We start from the raw sequence: 22,084 nt of genomic DNA, 5'->3' as shown, positions 1-22,084 counted from the left end.
GTTTTCTTCTTGGGTTCTTATCTGCTCTTAACCTGGAGGATTCCAGAGACCCTTAGTCTGATCTTTCCTACATCAACATTTTAAGGCCATTCAACCTTACAGATCTACAGTTAGCCAAAAATCAGTTTGGATATGCTGAAATATATATATAGCCCAAATTGATTAAAATTAAATTCAGGCATAGTGGTACAGGTAATTTATTCAAAGGTCCATGGCTTGTTTATCACTACATCTGTGCTTTACCTAGCCTTGTTGCACTGGCACAGTCAGAATGGCAGCATCCTCCCAACACACTGAGAAAGTATATAAACATTATGCATGATCCATGGTATTAGAAAACGAACTCAATGTTCTAATTAATGTAACAGTCAGGACCTTGAAATATGGAGTAAGAAGTTCATCAGTTAAGTAAACCAAAAAACTTTCAGGAAACAATAATGTATTTATTACTGTAGGCATCCAGAGGCTGAAGACTGTACCACCAAAAAAATGAAAGATTGTTTCCTCAGAAACTGATAACTTTTTATATATTGCTTGGTCTGGAGAATGGTAAGAATATACATTATAACCCCCTGGAAAATAAAACACCTGGTTTGATGGAACAAAAGGAAAAACAGAAGACAGGTGAAGAAAGATAGACACTGAGTCCCTCTTTTAAAACATGTCTGGGCCAAGAGGCTCAAATCTCCGATGTTTTGGCTACTTTCAGCCCTTTGGTCTTCATTGCATTTAGAAACAAACATGTTCTTTACTGTCCAAGCCCATTGCTCTGGAGACAGAAAAATCCACGTGTTTCATGACTTGTACGAGAATTCAGGAAAGTTCAGGAATAAATCACATCAAAAGCGTAACTGAAAAGACAGGACTGCTTCTCTGTTTTTTCGTATGTTATACAACCTCAATAACTGCAATAAACATCTGATCTAAGTTTTGTTAGTACCAGTGGATGCTAAATAAACTCTATAGCTCTTCTGTTTTACCAAATAGAAGTTTTGTAAAACACCAGCTCAAAACAGGCTTGCTTCCCCAGTACAGTGTTTATTTTAAACACACAGCAAAGCATACCACTGCAAGTACATTGATGAATGCTGTGTAATGCTACAGAAACTGGAAACAATCCAATTTTCACTAAAATTCAGCACTTGTTTTGCTTTTCGTGATCACTTTTGACTGGGTTAAAAAAACAAACAAAAAAAAACAAAGCTACCTGCTAATAATTAATTAACTATTAATGCAAACTAAGTGCTGAGGCAGAATAACTTTTTTGCTAAAAAATCAAGTTATGAATTATCTTTCATCAGTGTAATAGTCGCTTGAAAGTTGATGTCAAAGTAACTCTGACCAGTTCCACTGCTTTTAAGCAGAATGTTTTCAGCTGTTTGAAAGTATCCATACTACAAACACTTAGCAATCAGTTCTAGTATTCAAGAGAATTGGCAAACACTGAGCAATGAGATTACTAGAATCTAACTCCAATAACATAACATATATTTTTGAAATGTTTTCTGCTCTCTAACTTACCTCTTTGAACTTGTGAGCGAGCTTGCTGGTGTCCACGTCACTTGGGGAGAACATGTCATCATTTTCAGGAAGATCAAACACTTCAATAGCCAAGTCACCTCCCGGAAGGACAGGTCCCATGTCATCATCTTCTTCATCTGTAGCATATTCCCCTGTCTTAATTTCATAGCATTTAAGAAATTCCAGTTATCCTCTTATTAGGCATAGACTGTTAAAAGTGCAGTTAAGCTAGTGGGCAAATACAGCATATTGCACAAACATATAAAAGGTTCTATTTTTGTTTTGCTATAATCTAAGAAGATAAAATATAACTCCACAACAGTACTTCAGATCATTAAGAGATGGAACAAAAGAGTGTCTTAGGCAGTACAGGTTTCTAGGGGCTGGCATTACAGACTATATAGCTGAGTGGTTTTCATCCTTCTACAGACATTTTTCCTTTCCACAGGAAGAACTCTCCCAACTTATCTCAGTATTAACAAGGAAACTCTTCCAAAAAGAGATGTAAGCTAAATAGGTGGACAGGATATCGATTGGCCTTTTTTAAGTCATGTGGAGGTAGTAATTCTCCAGTGATATTCCATACTGAATTTGAAAATCCACTGCTTAGTTCTCTATATACTAATTAATGACAGAAAAGTTCCACCTCCACAAAAAGCCTACAGTGGGAAAAAGAAACCAAGTATCAGAGATACCTTTAGGAACAAATTAGAGCTTACTGAATGTTTACTCTGCATAGGGAGCTGGTTTAGACAGTTTTAAAAACATGGGTGTTTCTTGGGCTTATAACCTATGAAACATGAATCATTTGCTGACAAAACATAATTCTAACAAACCTAAAAGCCACAACCAGTATCTCAAAATTAGACAAAAACAATACTATTCAAAAGAAAAAGCTGGCAATATTAAAACCGTTCACACATACACCTGTGCTCTTCTCCCAGTGCCAAAGGTGGCTGGATACCTCTCTGCTTCAGCAGTGCTCCCTCTGTGAGCCACAGTATATTGCACACAAATCACAATTAGCGTGCAAACATATCAGAAAGCAAACATTTCCTTCAGAACCACTTCTAGATTTATAAAGCATGGGAATAGATAAACACAGGAAAAAAAAAACAAAAAAAAGGAGGGAGAAGGAATGAATTCCTTCTCAAATACAGTAATGCTTATAACAAAATTTTGACCGTGCTATACAAGTCTTAATGACAGTTCCTGATGTGAAGGAACATCATCCTTTTATTACAACTGTATTCCTAGTAGCGCTAGCGTCACTTTTCTCAAAAAAACTGTTCAAAACAAAGGTGAGAACTCAGATGTCCGAACAACAGTTCAACTCCCAACCACCTACCTTAATTTAGCTTCTCAACTGTCATTTAGGCTTACATAAATCTATCTCAGAATTTGTTCACAGAAGCACACGAAGTGTAGATTCACAAGTTTGCATGCACACACGGACAGAATTGATGTATGTATGCATGCAGCCACAACAGACTGACACATTTGCATTATAAACATCACAATTTCTTGGATAAATAGCATATGAAAAATCAACATTCTTTTCTTTTTTGTTTGAACTGCTAAAGTTTTAAAAAGCAAAGAAACTCGTAGTGCATGGAAAATACAAAATGAATACAAAACTTGGTAAAGTTTTCTGATGTTAAAAGAACTACCATAAAGAAGGCAAGGCATCATGTATGACCCAGCCACACTTTAAGCATTTAATGTGAGCAGTTTCTTAGGAGAGCTAACTCTGTCTCTATAAAAAAATAGCTATGTAGTCTGCAATCAAATATACAATAATCACTTACTTTACACATTTTATATGTATTAAAAATCTTACTAGTCTTCAACAAAAAAAATGAGCAGACGTTTTTGTTTCTTTTCCCCTTATTTAAGGCAAAGCACACAATTCATCTCACTCTGGAGTTTTCAGGCATGCTAGCACTACAGCTAAATGATAACTGAAACCAAGTTTATCATTCGTTGTAGATCTCACACACACATCTCCAGTTATGCTACACTTGTGATAACTGTTGTTTTCACTTAATCCTCCATTGCTATGTGCATTTACTGTCTAAACAGAAAATTATACTGCTCTTTCCTCTAACAGAACCTTCACACACTACCAGACAGGCAAGAAGCAGAACTCCAAAATCTCAATGGTGTTCCCACATTCAGTGAATAACTGTGGGAACAAAACATTAGCACAATTCACGTACTGTCAAATTTGCAGTCATTATCCCTAAAAAATCTATAAGGTGATGCAGAGTTATCACTTCTGTGTGGGAAGGGAAGGAACAAGCCACATCTTGACTGGTCCAACTGATGGCTCCAAAGATTTAAATAATTAAAAAAAAAACAAACTGAGTTATATTGGGGAAAATTTCAAGAGCTCCACTGGCCTCAGGAGACACAGTGTTTGAAGAGGGACATCAGGCAGATTAGAATAAACATAAAGGAAAACCTTGCTGTGAAGTGTTTGAGCGTCAGCGGACAAGGTTATTTTTGCTTCAGTTAATACAAAAAATTGTCATCAAAGCAAAACACTGCAGTTTGCTGTAGTAAACAAGGCAGTGGGATGATACAGAAACATTAGACAGGACAGAAACAAATGGGGCTTTTGCTCGTCTTCAAAAGACAATGTCCCCATCTTATAATCACACAAAGCACAAATAACAGGTTCAAAAGAACCAATGTATGCTTTAAAGAAACAGATGTTTTAAACTGCATAATACATACTTTCCCTGAATGAATTATCCCTGCTTTTACATCACATGAACCTACCAAAAGATGTTCAGACCTTGTGCCAGTAAATTAGAACAAGGAATTTAGTGTTTTACATGAAGCAGCTAGAAGCAGACAAAGGTCACCTAATTCCAATATAACAAAGCTTTTTAAAGTAACAGCTGTTACTGTAACTGCTTGAGGCTCTGAGTAATTCATTTTGTTTTTCTAGTTGACAACAATAATATTTTTGTACAATAACTGAAAACTTACATGCTCCTGAAGCAAAATCTCAGTCTCTTCAGTCTTTATAGGTGAGCAGAATTCACTCATGCACAACAGGTGAGCAAAAACCTATTTATCATTTTAGTAGTACACAGACCTCAAGGTTTCCCCAGCCAGAGGAACAGCTTCTGCTAGTAGCTGGTTAATTTTCTATACACTATCACAGCAAGCAGCATGAAATTATCTTTATAAACATGAACTTCCCATTTTAAAAGGGAGAAGGCAGTACTCACATTTAACTGCGCTGTAAATTTTTGAAACAGGCAGAACCTTCACCAGCACAAAGAAGCACCAGCAGCACCAGTCAAGAAAATGCAGACAGACCTTTCCCAATCACAGTAACAAAGGGTACATCAAGCTAAATCTTTTGTTTGTGCTGAAACTGTCCCACCATCAGAGAATACCACTTGAAGAACTATAAAAATAACTCAAATCCACCTCTTCATTTGATTTTTCTGCAGTTTAAACTCAATTATTTGAAAGGAGCAAAGAAAAAGTATTCTATAGTATCAATCATTGCTTTCATAGAACTAATTCATATTAATGTCAAACTGTACTCCCTGAAAGATCTTTTCTTACCAATGTATTCTTTGCATTTTAGACACCGAAGCTCTGGTTTTTTTTGTGTGTCTCATGATTGTCTTCAATGTTCCTACTGTTGCTCTCCTCTCAGAATGTCTTGATAAATAAGAATTAAAAATGAAAAAAACAAACAACTATCTATGTTACTAAAAGACATGAAGATTCCACTTGCATTGCACTTGACTTGGACAAAGTGAGAAGAGAATTTTGCACCACATTAATAATCTTACATCCTGCATTACCATAGGCAGCTTTCAGGCGAGCTGGCCATCTGCTTGATCAAACATCTGCCCCTCACTGCTGAACATGAAGAAGATGGTACCACGTTCAAATTATAATTCCAAGAAATGTCAGAATTTGACTACAGCATGCAGAGAACATGGTATCAACATAGCAAAGTCTAAAGGTTTCAGTCAAGGATACAGATTCAGGATAATTCAGTATACTAGGTAGGAAATACAAAGAAAGTGCCTCCCTCAAAGCTTTAGAGGCTTGTTTTCTGACAGGATGCAAGAAATTAAAGGTATGTGGAGTTCTAGAAAGCCAGAGGAACTGGTGATGAGTAAATTCTGCAGCGGGCTATACACAGGCTGCACCTGAAACAACATATTCTCTCATATTTATTTGAGGTAGCACAGGCTTATAAGGAAACATGACCTGCTGTATGTATTGCCAGCATGCCACACCTAAGCAGTACTTGAGAAATTACTACTGATTCTAACTGACTTGAAACATTCCAGCAAGGTGAAGGAATGAGAAGGTACAGCAGACAAACAAGTCAAAAAGCAGCACCTGACTGATGCCATGCTGGTTGACACAAGTCAAAATTTTCTCAGTAATGCTGCTATGTTAAAGAGCTCTGATTCTTCTATAATGATTATACACTGCTTGGGCTACCATAAAGACTACTAACATTCAAATCAGTGAAATGACAACCAGCTAATAAACCAGCAAGATAAAATACCCAGACCTGAACATGCCTGGAATACGCTCTCTGCCTGTGATTTCATCAGTTCATAGCTTTATCAACCATAGTCACATGCAGCATCTCTAGGACTCAGACTCAGATTGCTGATTTCCTGCTCAGGAAACCTGATAAGACATTGCTGTCTTTGTGGTAAAGTAGGCTCAGAATTTGACAGCCTCAGTGGAGGGCTGAATAATGATAATTTTCTTCTTTATTTATTTGGCAGTGCAGCTGGAATCCCTGCCACCTCATTTTAAATACTGTATGAAAATGAATAGGATGGTTTGATAGCTCTGAGAGTGAACAACTCTTGCATAATTCCATCTCGTACCAGCAAGACACTCCTTACACTGGAAATTCTAATACTCCTGAGCTTCACACAGTCAGAAACACAAGCACTGTGAGCAAATGGACTTGACATTGTAGGTTTTTTTGGTACATTCATGGGTGCCTATTCATTCAGACTGTGTAAGCTGAGATATTCTTGCCCAAGGGATGGCATGCTTTCCAGAGCCAAAGAACACAAAACTGGTAGTGGAATACGGATACAGCCACATTTGACCAGAGTAAGGCGAGCTCAAGTACCAATGCTCGCATTTGACAGCAAATGGAGAAGTGCTTGTAGTGACCAAAAGATGTCTTTGAACTGTGGCTAATATGCATTACAGTACAGATCCCATTGTGGGAATTGCTTGGGTGCATGTTATGTGAGTTTACTTGGAAGGCATGCCCAGGTAAAAAAATGAAACATACTCAGGACTACTTCAGGTTTCTTAATAATACTGTTCAGAAGGCAAACATGCCTCACTGCATACCTTAGAAACTATATCTGTCTATTCTAAGAATAAGGGTTACCACTTCCCACCCAGACAGTCATGGAGGAAATGGGTATGACCTTCAGTGATCCCAAGGCTGTTTTTGAGAACTGATGCATTTCTACATTTGTTCAGAAACCTAATTACTTCTCCTTCCAAAAGAGATCTCTGATGACACTCTGGATCTCCACTAGTAGATCCCTTTTCCTTTCTTCCTCCTCTTTTCCCCACATAATGCATAAAAGTCCATTTTGCACTGCATAAGCTAACAGCCAAAATGTACATCTCATGGTCACAGACATGGCACCATCCTCAGTACAGAGCTGTGATAAGAAGGTTCTTGTTCCAAAAGCTAGAGAGAGTTGTCTCTATTTCTTAGATGAGGTTAGCTGACCTTCAAGAAATCATTCAGCAACTTTATTTTAGATACAGAATAAACAGGAGTCAAAATACTTGCATGTTTATATGCTGGGGAGAAAACAGAGAGGATTTGGATTTTCTAGCCTTTATGGCCTCACACAGCCACACACAAATGTGCATTCCAAATACATACAATTTGTATTCATATGAGTTAAATATGCACCTACGATAGGATTTAATCTAATACATATTCAAATATTCTATTTTTAACATCAGTGGAAATCGAAGTGACTGAAGGCATCATTGGGCCAGACAATTTTTACCAAGTTTTCTGGGATACTTCAGATGCTACCTGCTAGACTAACAGTGTGTGTCAAAATAAATGTATCCTTATTTTACTTTAGAGTACTTTTCTCATGTTTCTCTGTTTAGAAGCGTAGTCTCAGGACCTGAAAGAGAACTAATCTGAATTAAATGCATCACACAGATTCTCTGTCTCCCCTCTATCTTTGGGAACTTGATGATCCATGGAGTCACTTCCAAGCCAAGCCATTCTGTGATTCTATGATTCTATGATGATTTTGGGTGGTCCTGTGTAGAGCCAGGAGTTGAACTCTCTGATCCATATGGGTCCCTTCCAGCTCAAAATATTCTATGATGTTCTTCTTCACCAACAAAACAAACAAAAAAATGTTGGCCTGGGCAAAAACTCACTAATACATGGAGTCTGGAATTTCAAATAATATTGTTGAAGAGAATGTGAAAAGAAGGTTGCATGCTCAGGCTATGTGAAAGTGCTTTGCTACAGCAACTGCTTTTACCTTAATGTAACCGAGCAGCTAACTTAGGGGTGACACAGTAGTCTCTGAGAAAGACCTCTCATCAGTCCTTCTAAGTAACTTGGAATTCAGGCATGCTGGGAATTTTAAGAGAACAGAAAAAATATGGAAAGTTTACTAAATAAAATGGATAGCTTCAGAACCCTTGCATTGGGACATCAAGCACTAATCATGAACATCAATAAATACTTCTGACAAGGAAGAATAATCCTTTATCCTGTGGGACAGCTGTTCGTATAAATAAAAAAAGAAGGAGAAGTCTTACTTGGAATTTTCAGAACATTTCTCAATGTTCTGAATCACAAACATCATTAATGTTTCTAGGAAAAAAGATAAGGTTTAAATCTTCCCAATAACAGTTGGAAGGTGACTTTACCAGTGTCCACAGAAAAAGAACGTTTTAAAACATGCACAAGCAAACCAGCCTTACTCCCTTATTTCAAAGAAAGCAGATGCCTTTGGAAGAGCAATAATTTACAGAAACATCAACCCAATTTATATATGTTTTTTATGGAACAAAATAGATATCTTAAATCCATGCTATAAAGCTTTGTTCTTCACATTGGGCTTATCACCAAAATCTAAAAATCAGTGGCAGGGATAATGGAGATGTGCAAAGCTGACCTCTGAGTGACACTTAAAAAGCAGGAACCAGGAAAACAGAAAGCAGAGCATTAAACCCCTCTGCAGATTGAAGCACTGGAAAGTTACCTCATCATCATCTGCGTCGTACTGTGCATAATGCTGCTCCAGGAGCTCTCTCTGGCGGCGTTCTTGTTCCAGAGTTTGGCTAATCAGCTGTGCAACCTCACTCACTTGGCCTGGTTTTTCTCGGCCAATTACAAACCTAGACAAGACACCATTGAAGAAAGGATTACTCCTATTGTTTTACAAAAGGTCTTTATTTTTACCTGTGTTTAGAATAGAGACTGGCCTTTTTTTTTGCAAAACTACATGGCTATAACTGTTTTACATGTGTTCTGCAGATTCCATTTGCCAGAAGGGCACTGTGTGCAAGACTGATTCCAGCATTGCCATTTTACAGCAAGAAGAAAAACAAAAGTGTCAGTGATGACTACAGCCTGGAGTCCAAATTTAGCAAAAAACAATCTGCAGAGTTGGAACTCCACAGACACAAACCTATAGCAGGTCCGTTAATAAAAAATGTATCAGCACTTGCATTCCCTTAAAAGCAAGACATTTCTCAGAAGCCTATGGAAGTCCAGATGCACACCAACAGTGCAAACATCTGACAGCTCGCAGTGAAAGAAGCGTGCACGGGAGAAACTTTTTTCCCCATCTTCACTCTGAAGACACTTCTGAGCTCTTTGATTTGCCTTTCAGCTATGACAGAGAATTGATTTCTACATTTTTAAATTGACAGATACCATTCCCCTAACTTTAAAGTGCATTTAAATCTTTTATTTCACAAACTTCTGTTGCTAGGGAGCTTTTTTTCCTCCACTGTTAGCTAGCTCTGAACACTGGAAGTGTGTGCTTCTTTGCCTTAACAAAAGACAACAGCACCGTCTCTTTCTTGGCTAAGATTTCCACGTCTGCTTTCCAATTCTGCTTTCTGCAACTGAAATCCAGGATTGGCTTTGATTGTAACACTATTTTTCAGCACAACATCCTATCCATACTTAGATATTTTGCTACCTGTAGCTTTAATTATGAACACTCATTATGCATTACCAACACTGTAAGCTCCTGAGCAAACGCACAATTGAAAGATGCCAAGGAGTATTTTCTCAGCAGGCTAGAAAAACAATTAGGCAATCACAGATGAAAAAAGAATTGTGCAGAGCAGAGAAGTTATGATCAGTTGACATACTGCACAGTAAACTGTCTGTTTCCACAACATTTGGCTCAAAATGACATATTTAATGGATTATTGGGATGAGAGGTAGAAGAGTGCATTATATCCTGTGCAAGAGAATTATCTTGATTAGTTCTGTTTATCGCTGTTAATGTCAAGTTTCTGTGAGAGGATGAATCTGAACCCATTTCCTAGGGCAAATAATTTTTCAGGCTCTATGAAGTCAGGCACTACAGAAAGGAACACAATTTGGAAATTATTTCAACATCAAAATATGTGAGTCAATAATTACTTCCAAAAGGATAAAGGTGAGAATGAATGACTCTATGCAGAATAATGAGACAATTCGCTGAAAATAATTTGCAGTAAAGTCTCAGTTTAGAAACATCAATAGAAAATAGAGCAGAAAATAGGAAAAAGCTTTAAAGCAAGTAACACCACCATTTTAATCTTAATCAAAGCAGCTCACAATCTGGCACTCATATGCTACAATTACAAAATATGACAGCAATGATAAAGACCTGGGGCTGAAAAGAAAAGGATGTTTCTTTGTGGCCCCTTCATCTGCTCTGCACACTGACTCACAGTCAGATCCAGTTCCCCTCAATTTTAATTTCATAGCCAAGTATTACAAAGACCAAAACAGCCATATTTTCAGTCTCACATGGGAGGAACAACGAACTTTCAATATTGCTACATGAAGTAAAAAAGGATTCAACCCATGTTTGCTGTGCATTTATCTCTTCTACTTCAAAAAAATTAATTTCTACGCTGAATACCCAGGACAGATAATGTATAATCAATCTGAAGTACGATAACTCCTGACTATTTGGGACTAAAACGTAAAGATTTGGGAGTTTTTATACTTGAAAAGGAAGTTTTTATGGTTTCCAGCAGAAGAATTCCCATGTCCAGATTAGGAATGTTTTTGACACTGTGGACTGCAGAGGCACTCTGGACTCAGAAGGAAGTTTTTCACACAGAGGGAGGTGACACACTGGAACAGGTTGCCCAAGGAGGTTGTGGATGCCCCATCCCTGGAGGCATTCAAGGCCAGGCTGGATGTGGCTCTGGGCAGCCTGGTCTGGTGGACAGAGCAGTGGGTTGAAACCAGATGATCACTGTGGTCCTTTCCAACCCAGGCCATTCTATGATTCTATGGCTGCCTTGCATTAATGCTTTCAAACAGACATGGATGTTTAGGTAGGAAATAAGTACTTTTCAAGTTACTAATTTTTTTCTCATCCAACAGCCATTTTCATTTTAGTGATGTAGTTTTCAAGATTTTTATCACGTCAAAATGAAGTTCCTAGATGATACCTGAGGCTGTTGATGATACATGAATAAATGCCTCAGAGCAATGACAAAGCACAGAACAAATGTTTTAAAAAAAAAAAAATTATGCAAGTAAACTTTTCCTATAATTTATTGCATTAAGGTGAAACATTTCCAAAGTGTCTGAAAGTAAACACTTAGAAGCATTAAATCTATGACTGATGTCAGAATTTGTATAATGGAACTTGTAATGCAAACTTGTATAATGGAACATGACATGGCAAATAATTACAAATTTTACACACAAAATCAAACCTTTTGTCACACTGCATTCCATGACCTAAAGAATATCAAACTATATATAATAATTATGTTTAACCTATAACTAAAGTACTTCATACATTATAAATTTGTAAGTGAAAGAGAGAATATTTCTCTCTTAAAAAAGCATAAGGGAGGCCGCTATTAAAATGCTAAGCATGAACAGATCTTTAAGCCTAGAAAGGCTTTAGATATAAGAACTATCATAATCTGAAGTGTTTAAATATGAGAAAGCGACATAAGGTTGTGATTCAGTGACCACAAAATTAGTCACTGAACCATCATCTGCACACTTGAGTGAAATGGCTAATTATGTGTTTCCCATCACTCGGCCTCGCAAAAATTAAGCACATGCATTTCAGTCTTGATTAATTAGTCTCAAGGGCCACAAGTATTACAACAAAGACCTATAAATTCTATCAGCAATAATATACTTAAGAAGCTGGTTATGTTTCTGGATATGAGACAAATGAGGGTTTGAAAACCTTTATACTCGACAATATTTCCCTTAATTATCAAAGCTAGAAAAGCAAAATAAAAGCAGGCCAATCTGTGAAGCTGTACTATAAGCACAACTGTACTAAATCTCAGGACACTACTGACTATTCGTGATGTCCATAAAACTGGAAGAGGGAAGAAGAGAACAGCACTGAGAAGAAGGCTTGAGCTGACCTCGATATTCACAGCTGCACAGGATCTAGCTGAATTACCAGCTGTGAAATATTATTCTCTGTGGTTACGGTGTTAAAATAAACAGGGACAGAGCTAGGAACATAATTACTACTTGAACCTATCACGGATGTAAGGAAGTGTAAAAGAATATAACATCTGGAGAAACTGAAAATTAAGCTGCTGGTGGTTAAGAAAAGCATTCTACTGAAATTGGCAACACCTACATCTCCTGCAAGCCATTCAGCATTTAATGATTTTAAAGCACACTGTATATGGCTTTCTGCATATTGCCAGCTTTTATTAAATGAGGATCTGCAGAATTGCACGTCTTGAAATAACAGAGTACATAAGCATACATATGTGAATATATGTATATATAAAACCAAATGTGGTACAGAAACATTATTGTAAGAATTAATTTAATTAAACAGCATTTTGATTTGGAAATGTACTTTGGTACTAGAAAAACAGGGAAGGAGGCGTGAACTCTGTGACACAAAACTGATGCTCCACAGCATGGATTTTTAGTCACTGATTCTCAGTCGCTGTTTTTTCTAAAAAGACTTTGAGCCTTAAGTGCCCAGTTAAAATAATTTAGTTTTGACTCCTTTAATACAACAAAAATTAAGAAGTAAGAAAAGTTTAGAAAAGATTTTCTTAGAAACAAAGAGACTTTTTACTACAATAGGATTCACATTGACATTTTATCTTCTAATCTTTACTAAAATATCATTTGGTCAATAAAAAATCTATAGTTTATTTCACTGCATTTGGGGAATTTTAACCGATTTTTTTTTAAGACGGGTTTTAAAAATGGTTTTTCTCTGAGCTTTAAAGCACAACGCTTCTGCTACCATTTATCCAACTTATTTCAAGATGTCTTTAATTACTTTCTCTGGCTGGTTCCATTAGGATAATAACCATATAATTAATCCAAAGTGCTACAAGTGTTATGAACTCAGTAAGAAGGCAGTTTTATTTAGTTACAGTAGAGCAAGCTGGAACTCAATACTTTTTCATAAACAAGAAAAAAATAGCAGTATGAGATGCAGGGGTCATGGACCAGGCATAAGAAATTCACTGTGAGGTGCCACTACACTTCCTCAAATAAAAGGAAAAATGACTTTAAATTAAAAGAGGGGAAATCTAGGTTGAATGTCAGGAAGAAATTCATTACTTGGAAGGTGATGAGACACTGGCAAAAGCTGCCCAGTGAAGCTGTAGATGCCCCATCCCTGGAGCTGTTCAAGGCCAGGTTGAATGGGACCCTGGCAGCCTGAGCTGGTGGGTGGCAGCCCTACCCACCACATGGGGCTGGAGGTCTCTAAGGTCCCTACCAACCAAGCCATTCTATGGTTCTATGAGTATTCTCTATTATCCTATGGTCTTCAGCAGTTTTTAAACTCACTAAGGATGGAAAAATTCCACAGGCCCCTCTGCTGCCTTTCTGCCTCTCGGTCACTCTCTCCAGCTCCATTTCACCTGCAAATTTCCTCTCGGTCTTTCTGTTTTCTGTCCACCCATGCCACTACTCACTGCCTCCCCCCCAATCAAAGACAAGCACCTATACACTGATTTCTGAAGCTATTAGCTGTAACAAAGGGGAAACGAGGTTTGAATGGTAAACAAAGAAGTAAATAAGGTTTGCCTGGAGATTAGTGATTGTGGTGACTCAAAATGGGAACAAACAAGCAAACAACTCTGCCTGGAGATTAGCACCCAACACAACATGAGGAAGTAATCACCACCAGTGGATGAAAGAGGCAACAACTGAATGAAGTCACCTAAGGTCACATAAGAAAAAGCTGATCATAATGCTTTGGAACCAGAAGTCCAGTCGATTTTCCGCTCACGTCACAGACACCAACTAGTCCCAACCTATTCAACCAGTTATAATGACACTAGAGGAAAACACACCAAAAGCCTCGTTAAAGCCAACTCAAAATCTTTTGCCCCCTCACCCACAGAGCCAGTCTTTGGAAAAACTGAGACAAAGCAGACAATAATTTATCTCCCAACTTTTCTGCATCCACAGTTTCCCTGTTTTGCTGCTGACATACCTGAAGAACCCCTTCTTGTCTCTTAAGTGCATTTACCCTTCACAGCATTAACCCATGGGATTAGTATGCATGGCTAATGCTGTCAAAGCTGCCATCAAACTTCAATGAAGAACTGAGCACTTCTTCCCTAGTTTGAGTAACAGATTTAGCACACTGCATCCCTTAATTGTCTCAATGAACATTTGCGTCAAGTTGTTTTTTATATACTCCAAAACTCTCCTGGATAACCAGCACTCAAACAAGCTGCCATCCTAGCAGATGCTGGAGCACTGTGAGTCCCCTTTAAGTGTCTAGCCGTAACTTCTAAACACATCACTCATTTCAAAGCAAGAGCTGAGTCATTTTCCCTTCTGACTACATTATAGAGCCTGATGGCAAAAACAATCTTGCTCCATTTTGTCTGTTGGTGTAAAAGCCAATACGTTCCCTGCAGCATCAGTTGCACAACCTGGGCTTGACCTGCATCCAGTCCCATCTGACTGGCATGATTGAGAAGAAAATCTGTTGTCTGCTGTAGCCTCCAGAGCCCCGTGACATGGTTAAGATATTCTTCAGCAGCTCTAGCAAAGTAACAGCTGAAGGCCCAGAAAAGCCGAAGCAGCCTCTTCCATAGGACCCTGGACATGAGCCCCTGATGAGCTAGACTGCTATCAACACTAAAGGATATCAAAGCCAAAAAACTACAGAGTCATGTAGAAAACCCATGCACCAGTGTTGATGCACTTAGATTAATTATTCCCACAGAAATCAATTCTAGGTCAGGGCCTCACTGATACATTATCTTTACTCAAAACCACTTTAAAATTAGCCAATGGATTCAACATTTTAGCACTCTCCCCAGCTGTGGTTCTTATTCTGCTCTGCACAGAGCACAATCAGGGAGAGAACCTCTTCCATCTCCTCCAATCAGCCTGACAGTTTCCCAATACAATACTTGCTTAGAAGTTTTCTTGAATACATGATGATCAGCATTCTCTGTAGCACCACCGAATCCTTATGGGAATGGCCTGCTCAAAGAAAAGTATTTACAAATACTCACTATGTTTTAACATTCCTGAATATAAGAGAAACACACATGCTGCCTCTGTTCTAAAGGTGCCAGCGCTATCTGGGAATGTTTTACAACCTAACTGCATTGAGTTGATCTGCCTTGCCTCATTCTCACTGGTGTTGGCATCTGTGGGAAGTAAATCCAGGAAGGCAATGCATATGAAGTAAGCTGCTGAGTTCTGACCACGTCCTCAATCTAGGTAATTACATGACCCAGATTCTAGCCATGCTGAGCCACGCTCGCAGCACAGTTCAGGGGTAGCTCCTACAGCACTGTGTTGTGCCATGCTGAGTTATCCTGCAAGGATGAGTGTTGGCTATTTCTGCCCAGCTGTCACAATGTTGTAGCACAAAAACCAAGATGCACCAAAGCTTGGTAGGAACTTCCACAGCAAATTGCACTTAGAAAGATCAAATAAATTAGCTAAATAAACTTTTATGGTGGCATTTCAGTTTCAGAGTTAGGAGCTTTTGTTTAGATTCAACTGACTTGAGGATAAAGAGATTCAAACCCTGTCAGGCTACTCCTCTTTTCAGAAAACGAAAGAAAACCCACTCCATATGAAATCCAGCCCTACTGAATCTTACCAATTCATGTTAAATGTATTTTAAAACAATGCTGTGAGTGCCTAGCAAAATAAAAACTTCTGCATGGTTTATTTATATATTTTATGGTAAAAAAATATCATTTCCTATCCAAATGTGCTAATATTTCACAAAATTACTCGCCATAAAATTCAAATTAGCTAGCTCTTTAGGCACAGGGGTGATCTTAATGCTAGTAAAATAAATAGTGCCAGGAAATCCTCTTAAGTGCTAGCAATTGATCATCTGCACAGTTAAATTGACGAGACAGTCTCTGGAAGAATTTGGCCCAAGTTAACAAGTACTCTACCCTACTGTACTCAGCCACAGATGAGAAGTCAGCAAAGGCTTGGCTGCTTCCAGCAGGCAGTTTGGACACAGATGCCCTGCTCTGCGAGGTAAGAGCATTGAACAGCATGAGCAAAGACAGCTCCAAGGCCAGCTGGCTTCAGTGCCCCAGGGCAGCGCCAGGCACACTGCACCTGCTAGGACAGGCACAGCAAAGGAATACAAACAGCACTGCAGCCTCACCAGTGCTAAGAGTTCACAGTGCTTTGAGTTGTTTCTCACGTTAAATGCAGCATGTTATGTCTGGTAGTCTTGTAGAATGATTGCCAGTGCTGATAGCTCTTTGCAAGGATCAGGAATAAGAAAGTAGGTCATATTATGTAATTTTTTTGTTGCCATACTGGAACAAATAGGAGAAATTTACACTGTTTAGGTCCAAGGCACCACAACTGAAGTTTCTACTGAGTCCCTGATTCAGGTTTATCATAGATTTATCAATCTGTCCATGAATCAGAGCATGCACTAAGCACAATGCATGCTTCTTAAGCAACCATTTATGAAGTCCCAGCATGATAGAATTGCAGAGCAGAGACTTTTGTTTCATTCTCTTTCTCCCTTTTTGGTTCCAGGATTGGATTAAAGGAAACAGATACTGGCAGGAAAAGGAAGAACAAAAACACTTTCAGCCAGGAAAAAGGACAACATAGTACAGCCCTCTGTATCTGATACAGAGGTAGCATATTTTGCTTTTGGCTCCTGCCTCACTGCCCAAGACTGGGAAGAAAGAGAAATTTCTTCGGTCTCTTCTACTGCATGGATTTATATGTAGGATGTACAATGCCAGCAAGTATTTGGACACAGTTGTTTCACAGGGCAAGAGGGCAAGCAGAAAAATTTAAAAAGAACAAGAGAAAATCTGCAGGGAGGCATGCTGGAAGAAGAGAAGATGATTACGTGGGGAAAGGATTCACAAAAATAAAGCAATGCTGCTCACTGTTACCATGAACAAATATAATTCCCCAGAGGGGTATACTGCTGTTGGCTAGATCCTGCTGTTGACTTCATTTGTCCTCTATACTCTCTGATTGCTTGCAAAGACAAGAGTATTTAAATTACCTTTCCAGATGTTGTGATGTTAAACAAAACTAACAGCAGGCATGCAAATTACTCTTTTTCGAGACAGTATATTTTCCAGAAAGAAATCAGCTCAACATGGAGGGAGGAATTTGCTGAAGCAAGAATAAATGATTTCTCAAATCATTATCGATTAAAATGTATTTCAACTTTCTCATTTAACTGCTCCTTGTGTAAGAGCTATATAAAAAGTAAAAACTTCATTCTGGCATTTCAGATTGCATTTGTACTACAGAAAGAGATAAAGAAATTAGGTGATAAACTGGGAATATGGGTTGCAACAAAATCCTGCTTTGAATTAAAATTGTCCAGATAGGAAGAAACACAAAATGATAATAAACGATTCTGTATGAGAATAGAGAATTGCTCACTGTACAAAGCCTCAGGGTTCGACAGCTACACTGCTATTGTTGGAACCTCTTCTTCACCAATTGAGAAGATTAATTAAACAGCAAGGTGGTAAAATTTGCTAACTAATTATTTAGTTTCTTTATTAATATTGGAAGACTTTGAGGCATTTCAGAGGAGCTTTAATTAAGCAGAATTTGGTAAATATGCTGGTAGGTTAGAATTAATATAATTAATTTCAAGGCCAATCAAGAGAAAAGAGACAGCTTTTGTACAGGTTCTGCATGCAGGGTTCCCCAAAAACTCAAGGGCTGACTAAGAAAGTGCCATGAGAGCATCTGCTCAGTGCCTAGCAACAGTTTGGAGGCTGAGAGAATGCTTCACCTCATTCAGAAGGAAGGATACGGAAGGAGGTTCACAGAATCTAAAATTTTCCTCTCCAATAAAACAGTGAATTTGGCTAACTATCTTCAAAGAAACGTTTCAGAAAAAAAAGCAATAGTAATAAAAGCATGCAAGCAGCATATGAAGAATTGGGATTTTCAGATGAATCATACTCTTCTTCTTATCAATCCAGTCATACTTCCTAGCATCTCACTCTCCCTTCTTGTGACCTTGTGCCTCCCACAGCTGGATGGCATGAAATTTTGCATTTTGTGAGACTGCAAACTGAAGTCACACCCAATCACTAATCGTTCCTTTCTTTTCTGGATACCACTGAAAGCTTCCACATTTGTCCTAGGAAGGACTGGCGCTAGGTACTTATGGTAAAAAGATGGTTTTCTCTGTTAAAAAACTAAGTTTTCTTTCTTGTGGCACTGTGTTTAAGAAAAAGTCTCCCTGGAAGCATACAACTTTCCATATGAACTTTTTCTGATAATGCCATCAGGGTCCCCAGCACCCTTGCATTACAATTAAAAATGGGGGAAGAGCGAACACACTCAAGACCTCAGAAGCAACTTTGAAGAACTTTAGACCTGCTGCTCATCACCACAGTCCATGAGGAACAAGAAAGCTAGGAGCTAAAATAAGCTGGAGAATCACTATGATAGCATAGGATAACCACTGTCAAGATGCCTCTTTATATTGTATTATAGTAGGCACCACTAGCTAACCTCAGGTTGAAGGATTAGATCATAAATGGGTCAGAAGATGCACAGAACAATTAGTGGTGTCAGTCTGCTGCTGCCCTCTGACTGCTTCATTAATCTCAGAACAGGGGCGACACTCAACAGAATCAGAAAGAACACAAATTTCAAAAGAAAATCTCTCTTTTATACAACAAAATTCTGAAATACTCTAAGATATTAGTAAACTAAACAGTTAACCAAAATTATAGAGAAGACGTGATATTTACATGAATTAAAATAGCATTCATAGTTGCATTTGCCAGATTAGAGTCACGGGGATACTAATTCTCAGCCCTAAACACAGTAGCTGATTGCCAGCTGGGATTACAGAAGAACTTGCTCCTTTCTTCATTTCATAGGTTACCAGAGTCCATCTGGTGGGTGCTGATTATCTTCCTTTAAAACACCGTAAGAAAGAATCCAGGAATTAACTGTTACTGGAGAAGCCAAATTGGTAGGATCAATGGTCTTCTGTTGTGGAATGACAATCCTTCCAAATAGTTCAGTACTCCAAACAGTGGATAAGATAATAATAGATGCTTGTGTTTGCTCATTTCCCCCATCCCCCTCAACTAGAACAGTTCAAAAGGTAAAAGTCATGTCTCCATTTTCACAGATTCCTTACTATGTCAGCTACAGACAGTTTGGATAATTTTTTCTGGCAGAAACATTGCAAAATCTATTCTAGGTCAATGACTTCTACTGTCAGGATTGTTCAAAATGTTCTGAAGGATCAAAGGAGAAAAACAAATCGCTAAGTATTGGTATTATGCAAGCTTTCTGAAGAGGTATTGATTTTGAAATATTAAGATCTAGCTTTATTGTCATTCTTCTCATGAACATCCTTGCAACCAATCACATATAATAAACTCTCCTACCAAAACTAGCATGCATTCTGCTTAGAATCAGGGTAGTATGACTGCATATAAGTAATACGGTGGGGTATAAGCAGGAGGTGATGCCAGTGAAATGCAGTTTATCTCTCTGTGTGCAGGATACCAGGCGGAAGAAAGATACACGCAGTTCATGCAATAATCACTGAGATAACTATGCTTATTAAAGCAATTCTGTAAAACCCATCAATCTGACACTGTTAAATAGCACACAAGCATGTGTGTGATTTTTCCTGTGAAGGACAGATTCAGGAAGTTGCCTTGTTTTGAATTAAGCTGTGTGAATTAGGGTGTGTGAGTGCACATTGCCTGCACACTTGTAGTTCAGGTGGAACATCCGCAGAAGGAAAGGTAGCAGGTATTTATGTAGCAGGTTATTGCTCTCTTCTTTTCCAAACATAGCTCAGCAAGCAACCTTTTCCACTACTCCTGCCTCCCCCAGTGACATGGATCATTAATGGCAGCTACTAACGCAATGGCAGCATTCAAAGGTCAGTAGCACTGCCCTTCACACTTCAGACAGGCAGGAGCTAAAGGCTGGCGGCATGTGAGGGATTCTGCCCAAAAGACTCTGCTATGCTGCTCCCAAGGTTCTGGTTCACAGACAGTGGAGATACACAATTTTTCCCTCTCATCTCTTCCACAGGTGTACCTGGGAATGAGGATTTGACAGAAAACAACCATTCTCTTCACGAAACACACAGCAGGCAGAGCCCTTGTATCATACAGAAGATGAAAAACAGTTAGCAAGATATAAATACACAATTTTGGTCATATCTGAATTCACTAGTATTAGTTCTAGCTTACTTAACAAGCAAATGTTTAAACCTATAGTAAAGACAAGACCATCAAACCATCCTGCATTCTCTATCTCCCAAAAGGAAAGCTGACTGGAAATATTTCTAATTTTGAGTAGCTTAAACCCACCAGAGTCCTCCAGTGTCAGCAGAGTACCCTAGAGCATGGCCACTCAGTACTTGAGCAGAACGTGGGAAGGATGCTGATGCCACAGAACGCTCCGCAGTATCATCAGTCTCACTTCCAGTTTATAGTAAGCCAGGAAAAAAGAAGCACGTTCTTCTCAACCAGCTTGTGTAAATCAGAACAATCTTTTTTTTTCTTTCCCCATGAAATTTTAAATGAAACAAAACCAGAGAAAATAGCATCAAATTTGTTTCTTTTGTCTAATTATATATAAATTAGTAAAAGGCTGCTAACCATAAAGAATGTCAGCATGCATACAGATCCTTCTGACTTCTGTTTTATTTATAATAATATTTAATAGTCTAAGTATTATTCTTATTTCAGTTATATTTTGTGTTATAATCTATAAAATCTTTTTGCTTTTAAGTGTTTTTTTAAATGTAGTTGTGATACTAATGCACGCAGACATTTTTCCTGTGAAAGCTCAATATCTAAAGCTCACTCACAAGGAAAGATGCAGAAACTCACACATCTCTCCTTGATGAATGAGACCTGTCAGAAGCCAGTGATCCCTGAGCACAGGATACCTAGTGAGCTTTACAACAGGAGCTCAACAACCATGGAGAAACACTTTTAGTGCATGGTGTTTTATGACAGAGGGGCCTAGATTGCAACCAGTCTGACTGTAATTTATATCCCATGAGAAGATTCTGGGAGCATTCTGTATGAAAATCATTCTACATTTCTTCTTTTCCCCAAATCCATTATTTTTCCATAAAGGAAAGTATTCTGTTCTGTAACTTATTCAATAACAATTACACAGACTGAGCTGATTAGGTCAGAACTTTTTTTTTTTTTTTTCTTTCTTTTTTTTTTTTTAAGTTGAAACATCAAACACAAAATACAGTAACATTTGCTCTGTGCACTGAAACATGGGAATACATTATTTTCTGTCATAAGAATTTCATGTTCAAAGTCCCAACTCTGCAGAAACCTAATACAGTTGATACTCATTTTTGTATTCAAGTCAGTAGGTAAACTCACAGCATGTGTTCTGTCTTTGCAGAAATAAAACTGATGTAGCTACAACTGTAAATGTTACACAAAAATATACTTGCCTGCAATTACACTACAATTTTGAATATTTTTTTCCCAAATAATTTCCTTCTGGCAAAACCTTGATCAACCACCTCCACAGTTCTTTACAGAATTCAGATTTCAGTATTATTCCTTAATGTTGTAAATGAACAGCCATGGAATTTCTGTGGAAATCTGCACAGCAGCATAGAACACCACAGGCTGTGGGAGCTGCATCTATTGCAACCAGTAGTTGAGTCATTATTCAAAAGTGAGGCCTGAACTCAGAAGAATTCGGCTGTATTCATCAGGAGGATTTGGAGAGAGAACCAAAGGGTGGCTTTAGAAAGGCTGCTGATTTGCAATATGCCAAAGATATTTCTGGAATTATTTTGCACAGTTAAATGTTTGCTGG

General features: G+C 38.2%; 1 protein-coding gene across 7 annotated transcripts in view; it reads right to left on the bottom strand.

Annotated features, from left to right (window-relative positions):
- PPP1R9A (protein phosphatase 1 regulatory subunit 9A) overlaps positions 1-22,084 on the bottom strand; it is a 132,915-nt gene that overhangs the window by 35,129 nt on the left and 75,702 nt on the right. For all 7 annotated transcript variants that reach the window (XR_008208866.1, XM_052692377.1, XM_052692379.1 and 4 more), the window contains exons 6-7: positions 8,805-8,940; positions 1,522-1,677 (exon numbers count right to left, since the gene is read on the bottom strand). Coding sequence is in view for 6 of the 7 variants with exons in the window: in XM_052692377.1 (XP_052548337.1) it covers positions 1,522-1,677; positions 8,805-8,940 (292 nt within the window). In the remaining variant the exon portion in view is untranslated. The remainder of the gene's footprint in view (positions 1-1,521; positions 1,678-8,804; positions 8,941-22,084) is intronic.

This window comes from Tympanuchus pallidicinctus, unplaced genomic scaffold (genome assembly GCF_026119805.1).
Source record: "Tympanuchus pallidicinctus isolate F22 unplaced genomic scaffold, pur_lepc_1.0 scaffold3, whole genome shotgun sequence".
Taxonomy (NCBI): Eukaryota; Metazoa; Chordata; class Aves; order Galliformes; family Phasianidae; genus Tympanuchus; species Tympanuchus pallidicinctus.
Note: the sequence above shows the minus strand (reverse complement) of the source record. Positions and strands in the feature narration are given on the sequence as shown.